General features: G+C 45.9%; 1 protein-coding gene across 2 annotated transcripts in view; it reads right to left on the reverse strand.

Moving 5' to 3' along the window:
- Positions 1-18970, reverse strand: part of DOT1L (DOT1 like histone lysine methyltransferase) — a 422415-nt gene that overhangs the window by 12795 nt on the left and 390650 nt on the right. For both annotated transcript variants that reach the window (XM_063914793.1, XM_063914792.1), the window contains exons 24-25: positions 15679-16196; positions 6160-6365 (exon numbers count right to left, since the gene is read on the reverse strand). In XM_063914793.1, the coding sequence (XP_063770863.1) occupies positions 6160-6365; positions 15679-16196 (724 nt within the window). The remainder of the gene's footprint in view (positions 1-6159; positions 6366-15678; positions 16197-18970) is intronic.

The following is an 18970-nucleotide window of genomic DNA, read 5'->3' on the forward strand; positions in this document are numbered from 1 at the left end:
GGGTGGTTGAATATGCAGAACCCCTTTCAAGAACGCCTGAACCTCAGGAAGAGCCGCCAATTGTTTCTGGAAGAAAATGGACAAGGCCGAAATCTGGACCTTGATGGAGCCCAAGCATAGGCCTACATCCACACCTGCTTGCAGAAAGAGGAGACACCGTCCAAGTTGAAACTCCACTACAGGAAACTTCTTGGAATCACACCAAGACACATACTTTTTCCAAATTCGATGGTAATGTTTGGACGTTACTCCCTTCCTAGCCTGTATCAGGGTAGGAATGACCTTTTTCGGAATGCCTTTCCAAGCTAAGATCTGGCGTTCAACCTCCACGCCATCAAACGTAGCCGCGAACGACCCCTGTTGGAGAAGGTCCTCACGCAGAGGAAGAGCCCTCGGATACTCCAGCAGTCATTCCAGAAGATCCGCGTACCAAGCCCTTCTTGGCCAGTCTGCAGCAATAAGGATCGCCTGAACCCTTTTTTATTAGTTTGAGAATCCTTGGTATGAGTGGAAGTGGAGGAAACACATACACTGACTGGAACACCCACGGAGTTACCAGGGTGTCTACCACCACTGCTTGCGGGTCCCTTGACCTGGAGCAGTACCTCCGAAGCTTCTTGTTGAGGCGAGAGGCCATCATGTCTATCCGAGGTACAACCCATCGGCTTGTTACCTCTGCGAATACCTCCGGGTGGAGGCCCCATTCTCCTGGATGGAGATAGCGTCTGCTGAGGAAGTCCGCTTCCCAGCTGTCCACTCCCGGAATGAAGATTGCCGACAGCGCCAACACGTGTTTTTCCGCCCAGAGGATGATTCTTGTTACCTCTGACATTGCAGCTCTGCTCTTCATTCCGCCCCGTCAGTTTATGTAAGCCACCGTCGTTACATTGTCCGATGCACCTGAATGGCCCGATCTTGTAGAAGATGGGCCGCTTGGAGAAGACCGTTGTAGACGGCTCTTAGTTCCAGAATGTTTATTGGCAGGCCTGATTCCACACTTGACCACCTTCCTTGGAAGGTTTCTCCCTAAGAGACAGCGCCCCAGCCCCGGAGACTTGCATCCGTGGTCAGAAGGACCCAATCCTGGGGGTCATTCCGAGCTGAACGTAGCTGTGCTAAATTTAGCACAGCTACGATCATTCACACTGACATGCGGGGGGACGCCCCCCAGCACAGGGCCAGCCCACCCCGCATGTCAGTGCCGTTCCCCCCTCAGAAGTGCAAAGACATCGCACAGCGGCGATGCCTTTGCACTTCAAGAGTAGCTCCCGACCCGTGCAGCTTTAGCGTGCTGGCCGGGAGCTACTAGTCGCTCCCCGGCCCGCAGCGGCTGCGTGTGACGTCACGCAGTCGCCGTGGAACGCCGCCCCCCCGCCAACTGTCCGGCCACGCCTGCGCTGGCCAGACCACTCCCCCTAAACGGCGGCGTTAAGCCGCCGTCCACAGCCCCCTCCCGCCTGTCTCAGAGGCGATCGCTAGGCAACGACGGCTGCCATGCGCCGGCGCACTGCAGCACCGGCGCGATCGCTGCGAAAAACTTCAGCGAGCGATCGGGTCGGAATAACCCCCCCTGAATCCCAAACCTGTGGCCCTCCAGATGATGAGGTAGTTGCAGCCATCAGAGGAGTGAAATCCTGGCTTTCGGCGACAGACGTATTCTCAGGTGCATGTGTAGATGAGATCCAAAACCACTTGTCTAGGAGATCCAGTTGGAAAGGCCGAGCATGAAACCTCCCATACTGCAGAGCCTCATAAGAGGCTACCATCTTCTCCAGAAGGTGAATGCACTGATGGACAGAAACCAGGGCCGGCTTCAGGACATCCGGGACCATTGCTTGTATCACCAACGCTTTCTCCTCCGGAAGAAACACCCTCTGCACTTCTGTGTTGGCAATCATTCCCAGAAAGGACAACCTCCTGGTCGGCTCCAAATGTGACTTTGGAAGATTCAGGATCCAACCGTGTTCTCTAAGCAGACAAGTCGTGAGAACAATGGACTGCAACAGCTTCTCCTTGGACGATGCCTTTATTAGCAGATCGTCCAGATACGGGATTATATTCACCCCCTGTCTGTGGAGAACAATCATCTCCGCCATCACCTTGGTGAACACCCTTGGTGCTGTGGAGAGGCCGAATGGCAGTGCCTGGAACTGAAAATGACTGTCTAACAGTGTGAATCAGAGAAAAGCCTTATGCGGCAGCCAAATCGGAATGTGGAGGTACGCATCCTTGATATCTAGGGATACCAGGAATTCCCCCTCTTCCAGACCTGATATCACCGCCCTCAGGGACTCCATTTTGAACTTGAACTCCCTCAGAAAGGGGTTTAGTGATTTTAAGTTCAGAATGGGCTTGACCGAACCATCCAGTTTTGGTACCACAAAAAGGTTCGAATAGTAACCCTTGTTTTTCAGATGAGGTGGAACTGGTACAATGACCTGTGACTCTTCCAACTTTTGAATGGCTTCCTGTAGGACAGCCCCGTCTGCCAGCAAAACTGGCAAGCCTGATTTGAAGAATCGGTGAGGTGGGGTTTCTTTAAACTCCAGCCTGTACCCCTGGGACACAATATCCTGTACCCAGGGGTCCAGGCCGGACGACACCCAGACGTGGCTGAATCGTCTGAGCCTCGCTCCCACCAGCCCTATCTCCAGGCCGGGCGGCCCACCGTCATGCTGAGGACTTTGACGTACCTGAAGCGGGCTTCTGCTCCTGGGAACCTGCAGACTGATGTAGCTGCAGAAAAGGGTTTCTTCGTAGCAGGCGCAGCTGAGGGAAGAAAAGGCGACTTACCCGCGGTTGCCATGGAATCCATGCCTCCAACGCTTCCCCAAAGAGAGCCTGACCTGTGTAGGGTAGGTTCTCCACACTTTTCCTGGATTCCGCGCTGGCAGACTAGTGACGCAGCCAAAGTCCCCTGCGAGCCGAGACAGACATGGAAGATATCCCTGTAGCCATCGAACACAGGTCTTTCATGGATTCCACCATAAATCCTGCAGAATCCTGAATGTTGCGTAAAGATAATTCAACGTCACTTTTATTCAATGTATTTGAATCTTCAAGTAACATGCCTGACAACTTTACTATAGCCTTAGAAATCCACGCACAGGCAATAATAGGACATATCGCCCCAGAAGCCGTGTATATGGATTTGACCGTAGTGTCAATTTTGCGATCAGCCGGTTCTTTTAACGCAGTAGATCCTAGAACGGGGTAAAACCACCTTTTTGGACAGTCTGGAGACAGATGCGTCAACAATGGGCGGGTTTTTTAATTTTTTCCTATCCTCCTCAGGAAAGGGAAAAGCAACCAGAACCTTTCTAGGGATCTGACATTTTTTCTCCGGGTTTTCCCAGGCTCTCTCAAATATAGCATTTAATTCCTTAGACGCAGGGAAGGTTAGCGAGGTTTTCTTATTGTCAGTGAAGAAAGCCTCCTCAACCTGCTCAGGTGTTGTATCTGCAATATTCAACACATCTCTAATGGCCTCAATCATCAACTGCACCCCTTTTGCAAGAGATGCCGCCCCCCGCAGCACATCTCCATCACCATCTGCTGTGTCAGAATCGGTATCCGTGTCATCCTGCATAATCTGGGCAAGAGCACGTTTATGAGGGTGTACGCTAGGGGGGCCTGAGGGAACAGAACTGGACCAAACTGCCATAGAGTTCTGTAAGACCTGAGTTGCAGTTTCATTTTGTGCATCCCTAGTAGAAATCTGAGAAATCATAATTTTGATAGAGACTAACCACTCAGGCTCTCTTGCAGGGACCTGCGCTAAAACAGTGCAACCCTGATTACATGGAATGAGATTATCCTCCACAGCATATCACCCAGTTTTATGGAGGCAACAAACACTCCACACACACAGGGAAGGGGCAGACAGAGCCCAGACCCCCCCCCAAGGATGCCAAGAGAGCCACAGAGATTGGAGCCAACCCACACACAGCTCTTGAGGATATAGGGAAACCCTTATCTAGAGCTTAATGTGCACCTTAATAGGTTACACAGTATAGCTATACAGCCCCTTCCCCATTCTACAACCCCCTGGTACCGCACAAGGCAGCTCGAGTTGATCTGGCGGGACAGCTCTCCCTGTCAGCGCTTCTGCAGGCAGAAAAACGGTGCTGAACGCTGCTGGGTCTGCTCTGAGAAGCTCCGCCCCCTTTCATGGCGCGGTCTTCCCATTCTTCTGAAGATTATACTGGCCTGAGGAATTGTGCTGGCAGCGATCCTGGGACCCTGACAGGCTTGCTGGACAGTGTAGGGCAGGCCTGGCCAACCTGTGGCTCTCCAGCTGTTGTGAAACTACACATCCCAGCATGCCCTTCTACAATTTTGCTAATAGGAAATGCTAAAACTGTGGCAGAGCATGCTGGGAGGTGTAGTTTCACAACAGCTGGAGAGCCACAGGTTGGCCAGGCCTGGTGTAGGTGCTGGCTCAGGGCGCCCCTCACAGCGCCGCACTATGTATCGCTGAGCCCCGGAGAGCAGTTAATACTGCGCTCCCTACCCTGTTGCCGTCATCTTCACACCGGTTTCCCGCTTTCCAGGGGGGCCAGTGACTAACTCGCCACTGATCTTCTGGCTTTGTAAGGGGATGGCGGCATGCTGCCGGGATGAGCGTTCCCCTGTGGCGGCGAACGTTCGATCCCCTCAGGAGCTCAGTGTCCTGTCAGCGAAGATAGTGGCTCAGACTCCGCAAGGCAGACACTATTCCCCCCCCCCTTAGTCCCTCAAAGCAGGGAGGTGGTGCCAGCAGCCTCCCTGTGCCTAAACTCTATTAAAAATAATAAAACTAGAAGAACTCCTATGGAGCTCCCCTAGCTGTGACCGGCTCCTCTGGGCACATTTTCTAAACTGAGTCTGGTAGGAGGGGCATAGAGGGAGGAGCCAGCCCACACTATTAAACTCTTAAAGTTCGAGTGGCTCCTAATGGACCAGTCTGTACCCCATGGTACTAATGTGGACCCCAGCATCTTCTAGGACGTAAGAGAAAAAAAAAAATATCCCACCACATACTTGGCCCAGCATCTTATTTTTATCTTAGAAAACTTTTCAAGTAACTGTTAGAAAGGTGGCGTTTCGCTCAGAGCAACCAATTCCATTTTAGCTAATTTTTTAAAACAGAACAAAAACCCAAAGCATTGCGGCAGATGTATTAACCTGGAGAAGGTAGAAAGAAGTGATAAACCAGTGATATGTGCAAGGTGATAAAAACACCAATCAGCTCCTAACTGTTAATTTACATATTGGAGCTGATTGGCTGGTGGCTTTATCACCTTGCACATATCACTGGTTTATCACTTCCTTATGCCTTCTCCAGGTTAATACATCTGCCCCTTTGTTTGGTTTAAACAGTTTTTTTTTCATTAATATTTTAAATGAAAAAAATTTTTTTGTCCTAATATCTACATTGCTATCTATTTGTAAACTTAATAAACTATGTTTTAACGCTTTCTAACATTAACAACCCTAGTACATTGTTGTCACAGGATCTTATTTTCAAATGAAGAAGCTCCAAATGACATGAGCTGTGACCTAGCTGCCAAAACCAAATGACATTAAATATATTACAGTGTAGGAGATCACTATCAGGTTGAACTCAATAGACAAATTGTCTTTTTTCAACCTGAGAAACTATGGGGTCTATTTACTAAGCCTTGGACTGAGATAAAGTACATGGAGATAAAGTACCAGCCAATCTCCTCATAACTGTCATTTTTCAAACATAGCTGTGACATGGCAGTTAGGAGCTGATTGGCTGGGACTTTATCTCCGTCGGCTTTATCTCCCTCCGAGGCTTAATAAATAGACTCCTATGTTACCATTACTGTAAAACTGCCATGAAACCTTATGCAGCCAATGGAGAAGCGGTTAAGATACCACCGCACAGGATCACGGCAATCACAATGCCGACGCCGGAATACCGCACAGCAGTACAATGCTGGCTCTGGAATACCAGCGAGATAGGCGATTCTCTCTTTATGGGTGTCCATGACACCCACAAAGTGAGAATATGCGCTCACCCTGCTGCCAGCATCCCGGCCATCGGTAATTCATAACGAACCCAGCCAATGTGCTAACATAGTATGCAATGGGAAACACGTAACTATTTTTTTTTCCTTTAAAAGTTTATGTTCAACTTTAACTATTCACCTTGCACTGTGGATATCATCTTCAGACTCCATCTCGTCCTCTGTTGTGAGAGGCGAATAATGAACTCCATTAGTTGAGGGAATGGGTTTCTCTTTTTTTAACACTGGGGGCAATTCATGATCTTGGTATGGAGCAGGGGAGCTTTTCAATGAGTTTTCTGGAGATGAGATAGCAGTGATCTCCAAGGGCTGGTTAATATTATTAACCTGGAAAAGATAAAGCAGTGCTTAATAATAAAGCCTATACCTTACCACATCAATATTTAACGTGGCTTTACCTACATACTTAATTTACATTTCTCTGAAATTATTTAGTAACACACATACACATTGTATGAAGCCGTTTTAATAAGCCATGGGTTGGTTCACAGTCTGTTCCCACAGGTAAAGTAACTGTCGCTATCATCAATGGGGATTACGAACGGAACCCTATGTACCCCTATGTTTACTCTACCCTCAGATGACGTAAACCGTTTTATACCTATGGAGGAATATTCGCAGGAGAGGGATCTAGCAATCCCTCTCCCACAACCTCCGGATAGCTCCCGAATCGGATACTGTGCTTCTGTCCCAGCTGGTGTTTCTTACTGCTTGCATCAGAGGTGACCATGCCAGGCAAGTGGCTAAGAGAGCAGTATGTGTGCCAACAACCACAACACTGTATTTATCTCTCTCGTCCTCAATCGTGTGCTGAACCTGACTAGGAACTTGAAATTTAGACAAAAGCTTGCTTTTGTGACATGGGCACCCACTAAGAAGGGATTTTTAAAAATTCCACCCACAAAGAGGTTAATAGGGGTGAGATAATTTCCCCCTCACAGAGGAGCGTTAAGACAGCCCAACCAGCCGGGGCTATAAAGAATGCATGGTGCCCGCGATACCAAGTCGCGGAGGGGGAGGACGCAATGCTCTGTTCCTGGACTTCCTCGCAGTGGCTGCTGCAGTGCACTCAATTTTTCAAATAGGGGAGCCACATCAACTGCCACCCCTAAACACTGTCAAACATAGCCGAGTGTGGCTCCCCTATTTGAATAATGGACTGCTCTAAAACTGCCACTGGCAAGGAAGTGCAGCCTTATGGTTCAGGAAATTTTGTGAGTCAGTGGTATTTGCTATATATATATATATATATATATATATATATATATATTTCAGATGAAAGTACAAAAGGGTGAACAATATAGCGTAACTTACAAATGAGACAGAACCAACAAAAACTCCCTTTTTGGTTTCTTCCTATCTGGTAGACACTGGACCATGAGATGCCACCCATGCAAAATCTTCGGTCCTAAACTGGCATTTGTGAAAGCGAAAACCATTTGGGGGATCAGAGGATCAGGTGGCAGCACAACAATTATTACACAGAAGCCCTGTGCAATGCAGCCCAGTAAGCACTCACCACCCAGGTAGAGTGTGCTGGTACCCACTCTGGAGCTGGCTGTTCCATACAGAAAAAGTCAAATGGGTGTGGCACCGCACCAATCAAAATATTAAGAATCGAAGAGTACTAAATCAGTAGAAGAAGCCAGCATTCGTGAGATATGGTGACTGGCTGTCCCGATTATCACTGCTGGCGGTGCACCATAAAGTCAAATAAGTAGAATACAATACAAACAAGAAGATAGGACTTTTTTGTTTGGCGTACGCTTAAGAAAAAAAATATAATAGATTCGTATGAATTGATGATATTGAGAATAAAAAAAACAAACAAACAAACTTATTGAGTCAATTAAAATATAGTCTCCTGGGAACTTAGTTTAAAATGAACTGATGAGTATCAGTATGTGTGTTTGTGCGGCAGGGATAGCAGTAATGATGGTACTATAATTATAGTCCTTGATTTTATTCCTAGGTATTATTCTTAGGTATTCCTAAGTGGTCTCCCACCTGGTACTGGCTCGGCCCTATATTGTACAGCTTCCAAGATCGGACGAGATTGGGCATATACAGTATGGTATGACAGTAGGTCACTGGAGTCCCTGTTAGATTTTCTCCAGAATCATTGATGAGAGTTCAAGGGGCGCATGCAATTAGTTTCGATTACATTTCGGAGCTAATGAATTCGCCCCACTCATATTCATTGAGGGCCGTTTTCGGCAGTTTTGAAGGCATTTTCGCCAATGCCTTTTCACCTTCTTTTATTAAGTGAAAAGTAATTTGGCGAAAAATACCTCAAAATCAGCAAAAATGGCCCGCATTTTAGACGGAAAACAAGTGGATTCGCTGATCCATATGTTTTCCGCCCCTGTCACATTTTTTGCCTAGGCGAAAATATTGCATAGGGCGAATCTCCATTCGCCCTAAAAATAGCAAAAAAGCTCAGTTTTTTCACCTAGGCGAAAAAACAGAACTAATTACATACGCCCCCATGAAAACAAATTTAAAACGTCAGTTGACCCAATGTTAAAGGGGGGTACACACTGAGCGATACACAACTAATTTTTAAACAATCTGACTAGATTGCTTAGAAATTAGTTGAACATCGCTCCGTGTGTAGGGGTGCCGGCAACTGTGATGCGCAGTCCCGCGCGTCGCTATCGCTAGATTGGCACAATCTAGCAAGGTGAAATGAACAGCCCACCGTGGCCACCCCCCCGCCACCCCACCCTGTGCTGAGCGGGAAAAGAGATGTGTGCTGAGCGGTCTGTGCTAGACCGCTCAGCACACATCTCTGGGGAAATCTCCATGTTAGTACAGCTCTTATGAGGTAGCAAAAATGGTATCTGCTGTTATAGTGTTAGGCAGTGAATGTGGGCCTACCAGTTGGAGAACTGCAGTAGCTAGAAATGCTTCACTGAATCACCAATGAGAGTCCCAGAATTAAAGAGGAGAAATTAGGTACGGGACCCTTGTTTAATGACGTGAGTATTTTCAGTCAGTTGTTCCAAAACTGTGTAATGGTAGAGTGTCAAGGATACTGAAGAGAAAATGTGTGTGGTCAGTTGCATTCACAGATATATGTAACGTCTTAGTGCTGTTCGTCAATAGAATAAGTAATACTGGGAGACTATATTTTAATTGATTAAATTAGTTATTTTTTATTCTCGCGACACAACAGTGCCTTTAAATCTGATACTTTTCTAGCTGTAGAAATTGTCAGTAGAAAGAGAACTTTGGCTGTCAGCCATTTGAGATCCACCCATTGAAGACAAATGAGAACAGAGGTTGAATGTGAAGCACTCCCTGGAAAAATGTGCGATCAAGTAGACTTGCAATTTTCCTTTGGAACCATATAACTAATGCTGATACTTGTACCTTCAGGGAAGTTAATCGAAGACCTCAGTCCAGTCCATTGAAGTAACACTAAGATTCTTGAAACTCTGAAAGACCTTGGGTCATATTTTCTAGCAGAGCACCACTGAAAATAAGTATGCCATATTCAGTAATAGATGCAGGCTAAGGATGACTTCCTTGCTTAAAGCATCGTTTGAATTACTGCCCGTGAAAAGCCTTTGCTTTTAATATGGAAGTTTCAAGTGCCACGCCGTCAAAGACAGTCGATCCAGGTGTGCACTGAGACAGGGACCCTGAATCAATAGATCTGGTCGTTAAGGCAGTAGGAACAAAGTGTCCACAGATGGCCTCTGCAGATCTGTGTACCAATTTTGTCTGGGCCTCGCCAGAGATATTAATATCACTGCACCCCCCTCCTATTTGAATTTTCGAATCACCCTGAGTAACAAGGAGATTGGTGGGAAGACATATGCCAGATGAAATTTCCATCTCACTGCCAGGGCATCCTCGAAGATTGTTTTGGGATCCCTTCTTCTTGACCCATACACTGGAACCTTGTTGTTCTGACGTGAAGCCATAGGCTCCACTTCTGACAGACCCCATTTGTTTACCAGAATTTGAAAGACTTCTGGGTGCAGGGCCCTTTCGCCTGCCCGAATCTTGTGCCGGCTGAGGAAGTCCGCTTCCTTTGCTGAGTGAGTGCCATGTACAGTACCAGTCAAAAGTTTGGACACTTTCTTATTCAATATAATGAAAAAAAGTGTGTCCAAACGTTTGAGTGGTACTGTAGATGGCCCAAATTTCCAGGACACTGATTGGAAGACAACTTCCTTTCTGAGTCCAACGCCCCTGGAGGGAGTACTGCCCTGATACAGCTCCACATCCTTTCAGACTGGCATCCGTTGTCAGGAGCACAGAGTCTGAGATCCAAAAGGGTCGACCTTTGTCTAAGAGAGACGTCTGTAGCCACCAGGCTAATGACGACTGACGTACCTCCTCTGGAAGGGTCATGTCTTATCGTCTGATGCTGTCCTTTCCATCTGGAAAGAATTTAGATGTTGAAGCAATTCTTCTCCGTATCGTGGATATTTTGTCCAGAGGTAGAATGATTTTCTGAAGACTAGTATCCAATACAGCCCCTAGGTGCGTCATATCTGTTAGGACAGAACCAGGAGGACTTTGCCCTATTTATGAGCCTGCCATGAGCCTGTAGGCAAGCTATTCTCACTTGTAGATGGCTAGTGGAGGGTTTCGTGGGATTGTGCCAGGATTAGCAGGTCGATTAGGTTTGGTAAAATCCTTATTCCCTAACGACGAAGGAGAGCTGCCATCACCACCACAATTTTGGTAAAAACCCTTGGAGCTGTGGCAATCCCAAAAGGTAGTGCATGAAACTGAAAATATTGCTGGAGGATTGCGAACCTGAGATAGCACTGATGGGAAAGTGCTATTGGTACATGTAGGTAAGCATCTTGAATGTCCTGGGACACCATGAAATCCCCCGGCTCCATCGCCAGGATAAAGGTCTGTAATATATGCATATGGAATCGAGGCACCCAAATATATATTTGTTCAGAACTTTGAGATTGACAATGGTTCTGCGAGACCCATTTGGCTTCCGAACCAGGAACAGAGTACAATAGAAACCTAGTCCTCATTGTGCTGAGGGAACTGGTACTGACACTCCTGACTGTAGCAACTTCTGAACTGCATCTTGTAGAGCTTTGGCCTTCGTTGTCACTGGCGGCAGGCTGGTACAAAAGAACTGTTGAGGGGGCGTTTCCTGAAGAAGGCGGCGTACCAGTGAAACACTGCTTCTTGCACCCAGGTAGCTGTGGTGGACTGCTGCCAGACCTGTGCAAATTGAAGAAGTCGGTCTCCCACCCTGGAGTCCCCCAGGTGGAGACCTGTGCCGTCAGGCAGGAGACTTGTCTTCTGGTTTAGAAGTCGGGCGCCTGGTAGGCCAAGCCTGTTTGGCCTTAGACTTAAGTTTTATTTGATTGTTTGACACAAGTTCTGCCTTTGCTTTACCTTGTGGTCGAAAGGACCGAAAAGCAAGAAATCTAAGTTTTGATGTTGATGCAGAGGAAAACTCTGCTTTTTTTTAGAATTTACCTCAGATGTTAAAATGTTGTCCAATTCTGTTCCAAAGAAAATATTTCTTACTAAAGACAGGGATTCCAATACCTTTTTGGGCTCCATATCAGCCTTCCATGAACGTAGACAAACTGCTCTGCGAGCTGCTACTGAGGAAGCTGAAGCCTGAGAAGCTAATATATCCATATCTAGGGCTGCTTCTTCCATATAGGCAGCTGCTTGCATTAGATTAGCTATATGGGATAATTGTTCTCTTGTTCCATGAACTGAGAAATCATTCTCCAAAGCTTCCGCCCAGCCTGTCACGGCTCTAGCCACCCATGATGTGGCCATAGCTGGTCTCGTACCTGCCCCTGTTACGGAGAATACAGTCTTGAGATAAGTATCAATTTTTCTGTCGCATCATTGAATGATGCTGACAGCAGAGGTAAATGTAGATTTGCGATCTATGTGAACTTCTACCTTGGGAGCTACTTCCCTTTTAAACACAGTCCACAGGCGGGAGAGGATAATTAGAGACCAATTTATTTGGATAACCTAAACTTCTTACTGGGTGTTACCCATGCCTCCTGCGTAATTTCAGTCAACTGATGTGAGTTTGAAAAATCAGCTTTTACTGTTTTTAGACGTTTACAGATTGGAGCCTTAGATTTTGGTACAGGTTCTACTACAGCGTCCATTGACCATATGGATTTACTGCATGAATTAACTCAGGTAAATCCCCTGAAGTAAGGTGCTCCTCTTCTCTTGAGGTAGACACAGAGAGAGAGAGGATTCAGCTTTATCATCAGAAGTATCCTCGGATTCTTAAAACTATGTTGCTTGTGAGGGTGGTGCCCCCTGTCTATACGTTTTCAAATTTCTGGGCTTATCTGCCTGTAACAACTGCTGAAAGGCAGCCAAGGTCTGAGCCAAATCTTGGACTGAGTGTAACAGCACATTCATACATGGGGGTGTTGCATAAATGCAGAAAGGTTTTGAGGGTACCCTACACCAGGAACAGACAAGCGATCTGCTACACTCAATAGAACGTGTGCAAAAGATGCCCAAGGGGGTTCTTGTGCTTGTACAGGTTCCTGACCTAAGGCCGGTTGTTTGAAGTTTTTTGTGACCCTGTAACAGTTCGCACACAAACAAGAAAATAAAATAAACAGTTATAGTGCTCAGGAATTTAAAAATGATTTCTTTTGAGATACATATACAATTTACAAACAACCACCAGCCAAGTTTACATATACACAATAAAAATAAGTTTAGAAACCATTTGTTTCCTATAAAAAATAAAACAAATTACTGCTCTAGCAGCAGGTGTAGTAGTTAAAGCACAATTCTCAAGAGTTTCACTTAGCTTGCTACTGTGTGACTTCATCACAGAAAAAATTTTATTCACTTGATATCCAGTTGCTCAAATTAGGTTAGCTAAAAACTGCATTCATTGTATGTACATTAAAAAAAAAAACTGGCAAAAGTCAACACTGTAATCCAGATAAATGTTTTCTAGTTGCCACATTTTATTGATCCATATGTGCACTTTCACTATCCAGCTTAGTAACCAGCATGTAATTATGGATCCAAAAGTACAATCCACTATAAATGGTTAGATGGTCTGGCCAGAGAAACTAATATATGGCAGTGATCTCACCGTTCTCTGCACTAATCCACTGAATTTGTTTGTTAATGCGAGGAAACATTGACGATGGGGAAAAACATACACCTGACTGTCCACGGTACAGCCATGTAGTTCACTGCAAAAGTCGGTCCCTGGACTGGACGCAAAACCACCTCTGGCAGATTCCATTGCTGAACCATTTTTGTTAAGGCCACCGAGTGAAGAGGTCCTTTGGCAGGATCACATGTCTGCTTAGAAAGTTAGCTTCCAAATTATCCACCCCCAGTATGAATACAGTTGACACTGCCAGCCCAAATGCATCCATCCAAAACAATGTTTAAATCTCTTCCATCATTACTTAGGTGCCCCCGGTGCCCTCCTGTTACTGACGTTGTGAAGTTGATGATTGAATCGGACAGCACACAAGAACCCAGAGTACTGGATAGTGCAAGGTAGAAGGCACGGAGTTGTAAAATCTTGACTCCTCCACAGACCAAAGGCCCTGCAAGTGAAGGTGCAGGGTCAAAGACCCAACCCAGAAGGCTGGCATCCACAGTCATAAAGACCCAGGATGAAGTATTTAGAGACTTTACTCTGCTGAGATTCACTGGAATCAACCACTAATGCAAGGATCTGATGGGTGCTGCACTAGGCTGAGCAGCCGAGAAATAAAAGCCGAGATGGCACAAAAAAAACAAACAGACTTATAGGTGTGCCTCATACAATCTATAAATGTATTGGTCACTAATGGTGACTGCAACTAACCAAATAATTGAGGAGCTGACCCTCAGAAAACAAAATAATAATACAAACAATTGGAGCACTGTCACCTCAGTCAAACCAATAAACAGGCAACTTAAAAAAATGTTTTAAAAATAAAATAATAATATATAAAAGACCCAAACGCAGGCAAGGGTGTGGTATGGTATGCCGGCGGCCGGGCTCCCGGCGACCAGCATACCGGCGCCGGAAGCCCGACCGCCGGCATACCGACAACGTGGCGAGCGCAAATGAGCCCCTTGAGGGCTCGCCACACTGCGGGCACGGTGGTGCGCTACGCTATTTATTCTCCCTCCAGGGGGGTTGCCAGCTGTCATATATATATATCTCTCTATTGCTGTTAACAGAATTGGAAAGACAATGTCTGAGATCGAAACAAACAGTGGGTTTCCCCAACAGCGAATTTGAAGAGTGAATTATGCCCCTTCCAGATGGAGATGTGGAGGTTTGCATACTTCATGTCTATGTCTGATCTCAAAGATTCCATCCAAAACCAAACCTACCCACAGACTGGCGTGGAGGGCCTCGAGGTTGGCTCTAAATGACCCATCCGGCTTCTGTACTAGAAATACATTTCAAAAACCCCTGGTCCACTGATCTGCTGGAACTAGAATAACCACTCTGCATTACAAAAAAGCAGCAATGAAGTTCCATGGCCACCCATCTAACATCATCCTATGGATGCGTGATAGAGAAAGATCTCCTGGGTGGGAACACCCAGTGGGGTCTGTGGAGGACCCTGTCAAACACTTTGCTTCTTGGTTCCCGAGCACCTACTTAACCAGGTCAATCTAGCAAGTACCAGTGACCAAAGCAATTATTTTGTCCAATTCTAGCTCAAATAGAATGCTGCCCCCGAAGATATGTACCGCAAAGAAATGCTCGGACTCAAGAGTCCACCGCGCAAGAAAGCAACCATAGGCACGTCTGACAGAGACCGCCATCGCTGGGTTCATGGAAGCCACCTGTGCAGCCTCAAAGTATCTGCAGCACCTTGGATTTGTTATGCTAAATCCAGAAGATCCTCCTTAGAAGGATCAGTGTAAAATCCATCAAGAGACTGATCTGATTAACAATCCATGGCATTGCCAACATGTCCCGAATGGATACCTCCATGTCCATAAAAAACAGACTTGAGGGACCAGTCTAGTATTTTGTCTAAACAGGTCTCTAAAGGACACAGACCCTGGGACCTGAAGAGTGGTTGTCTTGACTAAACACCCCACCACAGCATCCACTTTAGGAGATTGCTCTCATTTCAGCGTGCAATCCACTCCCAGCAGATAAAGAGATGCAGATTTAAAACCTGGACTTTTAGTGTGAGAGAGAGGTTGGAAAACACTGGTATAGGTGATCCTTATTTCACTTACTGCCTGCTGAGCACATTAGAGCTGGTATAGATTTTGTTTTGATTGTGTTTCAGTAATACACCTTTTTCTTTTATACACTTAAAATTATTTGAACTACTCAGGAGAATATACAAGTGATTTTGAAGGAATAAAAGCTATATACAAGGCACTTCATTCATTATATGCATCTATATCTCTGACTAACTTATCTCTGACTAACTGACTATGGTGGTGGTGGTGGTGGTGGGGGTGTCAAATTATCTGCTTAAGCCAGTGCAAATTGCAGCTTAATGAGGATTGTGTTTTTTTTTACGGGATATCTAATTGGCTAGCCTGTAAAGAGATAGCGGTAAAACATTAGGAAAACCCCCCTTTATCTGTACATATATATCTCCAGTTTTACATTTACATAAAAAAAAAGAAGAAAAAAAAAAAGTTTAAAAAGGTGTACCATGGAGCTGATGTTCAGTGGAGACCCCGACGTATACCCACTCAAACCAAGGGAGGATGAAAGGGATCTGCGTTTTGGTGAAATTCCTAACGTGTGGCAGCCTGCAGAGGATCTCTTCCTGCGGTTTCCTCTTCTTCTACCGTCTTGACCTGGTCCACACTCCATACGAATAGTGGCAGTAAGTGGGCTATGTTTATTTGATGGTGACCTCCCTGAAGAGCTAACACCTCCACTGGTTATAGTGAATATTATTCGCCTCTTGGCTTCTATTTCTGCATCGCTGGTGTCTATTTCCCCTTCACCAGAAACTTTACTTGGATCTGCATGGGGACTGTTAGGATAGTGAGCAGGCGAACGCTGAGAGGACTGCTGGTGATGGGAAGGGGTGGAGCTCCGAGAACCTCCAGAGTTGGAAAGAGTGCCTGAATTTGAAGAGTCGTCCATGCAGTCAGTCTCTGATCCATGGCTGTTCAAAACTGGTCCATTCAGAGAGGATGACCAGGTTGGATAAAAGAAACCTAAAACACGTGGAAATAAGAGGTTATTGTTAACCAGATTAGCTAGCATCTAGTATAAAGTAAGTTGTTTTTGTTTTTTACTTGTGAGACCAGAGTAGTATTCTCCTGCAGACTCCTGCATACTGTAAATACTTTACAGTACCCTTGAATTTCAAAATATGTTGGCCACTAGAGGCAACAGCACTCATTTACCAGGTCATTGGATTTGCATTGCCAGTGCAGTTTTCCATCAGTTACAAAACATAGCTGGTCTACTAAAAATCTTCCTAGGCAATTTAATTGGGTATCCAGTCTCTAGGTCGACAACTATTGGTTGACAGGGTCTCTAGGTCGACATGTTTTCTTTACAATATTTTTTTTAAAAACTTTTTCATACTTAACGATCCACGTGGACTACGATTGGGAATAGTAACCTTGCCCGAAGCATGGTGAGTGAACACGGTGCACTAACTGGGGCTCCCAGTCACTGTACGGAGAAAACAACAATTTAAAAAACAAAAAACTCATGTCGACCTTTTGACCTGTCAACAAATACTGGTCGACCTAGACACTGTCGACCTTCCATACCACACATTTAATTGGTAATACCTGAAAATAGAGGACAGCTCTCTCTGTAAAAGAAAGCCATTGCCTATACTCCCAGAGAGCGTGCACACACAAAATAATATAATATAAAATAATTTATGATAGATAGATCTCACCTATAAAATAAATATTTTTTTTTAATCCATGGGCTATACAGACTTTAATAACGGGGTATAGGAGGTGAGCAGAGTCGGGCATACTCTCCCCCTATATACCCTGCCCCCAGACTTAGGCCACCAGTTAGCAAGCTTAAGGCAAAGAACAATAGGAAGGAAAAGGAAGACAGCAAACACACAGTTTAAAAACACACACAAAAGTGGTGAACCAGCAACAGTGCTAAACAAACCATGCATGCCAGGTGCGTCAGGGTGGACGCCCTGTGGCCCCATGGATTTGAACAAAAGGATTTTAAAAGTACAAAAATCCCCTTCTCTCCCTCACCATGGGGGACACAGGCTTTAACACTGACATCCCAAAACAGGCCTCCTAAGGGAGGGTACACTCCTGAGCTGCCCTAAGAACCCTTCTCCCAAAGGCTGCATCTGCAGAAACTAAGGTATCAAATTAATAAAAACTCAATAAAATTATGGGAGGAGAACCACATGGCCGCTTTACAAAACTGCTCCTCAGAGGCGACATCGCTAGCTGCCGAATAAGTCCCCACTGAACAGGTGGAATGAGCATACACCATGGCAGGGACAGGATGGTCCGCCCCCACATAAGCATTGTGGATAGTTAAACGGAGCTAACTGGCCAAAGTTTGAAGCTAACCAGCCCCATTTGTGAAAGTTATAGAGGACAAAGAGAAACTGTCTTAAGGAAGTCCCTCGTCCTGTCTACATAAATCCAGAGGGCCCTCAACATCTAAGGAGGCCTCCTCTGGCAAAGAATGTGGTACTAAAACGGAAGGAACCATGATCTCCTGATTTATGTGAAATCTCGATACTACCTGAGGAAGTTAGACGAAACATGCAAGAAAGCCCAGGTCAGAGTAAAAAACAAGAAATAGGGAGCGACAGTCCAATACCTGCTGGACTGATGTAAGGAGGAAGACCGTCTTTCAGGAAAGCCAATGAAAGTTCACAGGGTAAAAGGGCTCAAAGGGAGATGACTGGTGGCCTGAAAAACCAATTATAAAATCCAAGGGGCAACAGCACAATCTGTTACTGGAATAGAAAAGAAATGGCTGAAATCTGCACTTTCAACAAGGAAATGTGGAGGCCCAAATCCAATCCAGCCTGCAGGAAGGATTGGATTTGCGAGAGCCGGAAGGATCTGGGGTTGAAACTACGATCCGAACACCAGGCAAAGTACATCTGCCAAACCCAGTGATAAATTCTGGCTGAAGTAGGCTTCCTGGCCTGAAGCATGGTATGAATGACAGACCACGAGAAACCTTTAGCCCTCAGGATCTATGTCTCAAGAGCCACACCCACTCAAAGCTAGAAAGGGCAGATCCGGATATAAGCACGGGCCTTGAGATAGAAGATCTGGCTTGACTGGAAAACACAGCAGTGTCGATGGAAAGACCCTGAAGATCCATGTACCAAGCTTCGGAGCCACGAAGATCACTGTCGCCTTCCAAGTTCTATTTGCGGAGAACCCACAGAAGCCATGAGATTTGAGGAAAGATGTATGAGTGGAAAGGGCCATGGAGCCACGACAGCATCCCACCAGGAGATCTACCGGATAACTGGTGCGCAAGCAGTATCTTAAGCTGGTGATTGTGACAAGACACCATTCATGTCTATATCTGGCATGCCCCAGCGGTGAACCAGGAATTAGAAGATGTTTGGGTGTAGGGCCCACTTGACCTAATGAACGTTCTGGTGGATGAGAAAGTCTGCCTCCCCATTTTGTACTCAGGGGATGTACACTGCTGCTAGAGCTGGAAGATGATGCTCTGCCCACTGAAGGATGCAAATTACCTCCTTCACAGCCGAGAGATCGAGCGTGCCACCCTGATGGTTAATGTGGGCTATGGCTGTTGCATTGTCACACAGACTTCACCGGCTTGTGTTGGAGAATGGGCAACGCATGGCAAAGAGCCAGAATGATAAAGCACAGTGACTAACTTGGGGACCACAGTTACCTGTTTAGTGACTTCAGATTGAGGATGGGTCGGAAGGAGCCATCCGGCTTTTAAACCAAGAAGAGTCTGGCACATAAGTCCATACCTCTCTGTGACG

The sequence above is a fragment of the Pseudophryne corroboree genome, chromosome 1, assembly GCF_028390025.1.
Source record: "Pseudophryne corroboree isolate aPseCor3 chromosome 1, aPseCor3.hap2, whole genome shotgun sequence".
In the NCBI taxonomy this organism is placed as follows: domain Eukaryota; kingdom Metazoa; phylum Chordata; class Amphibia; order Anura; family Myobatrachidae; genus Pseudophryne; species Pseudophryne corroboree.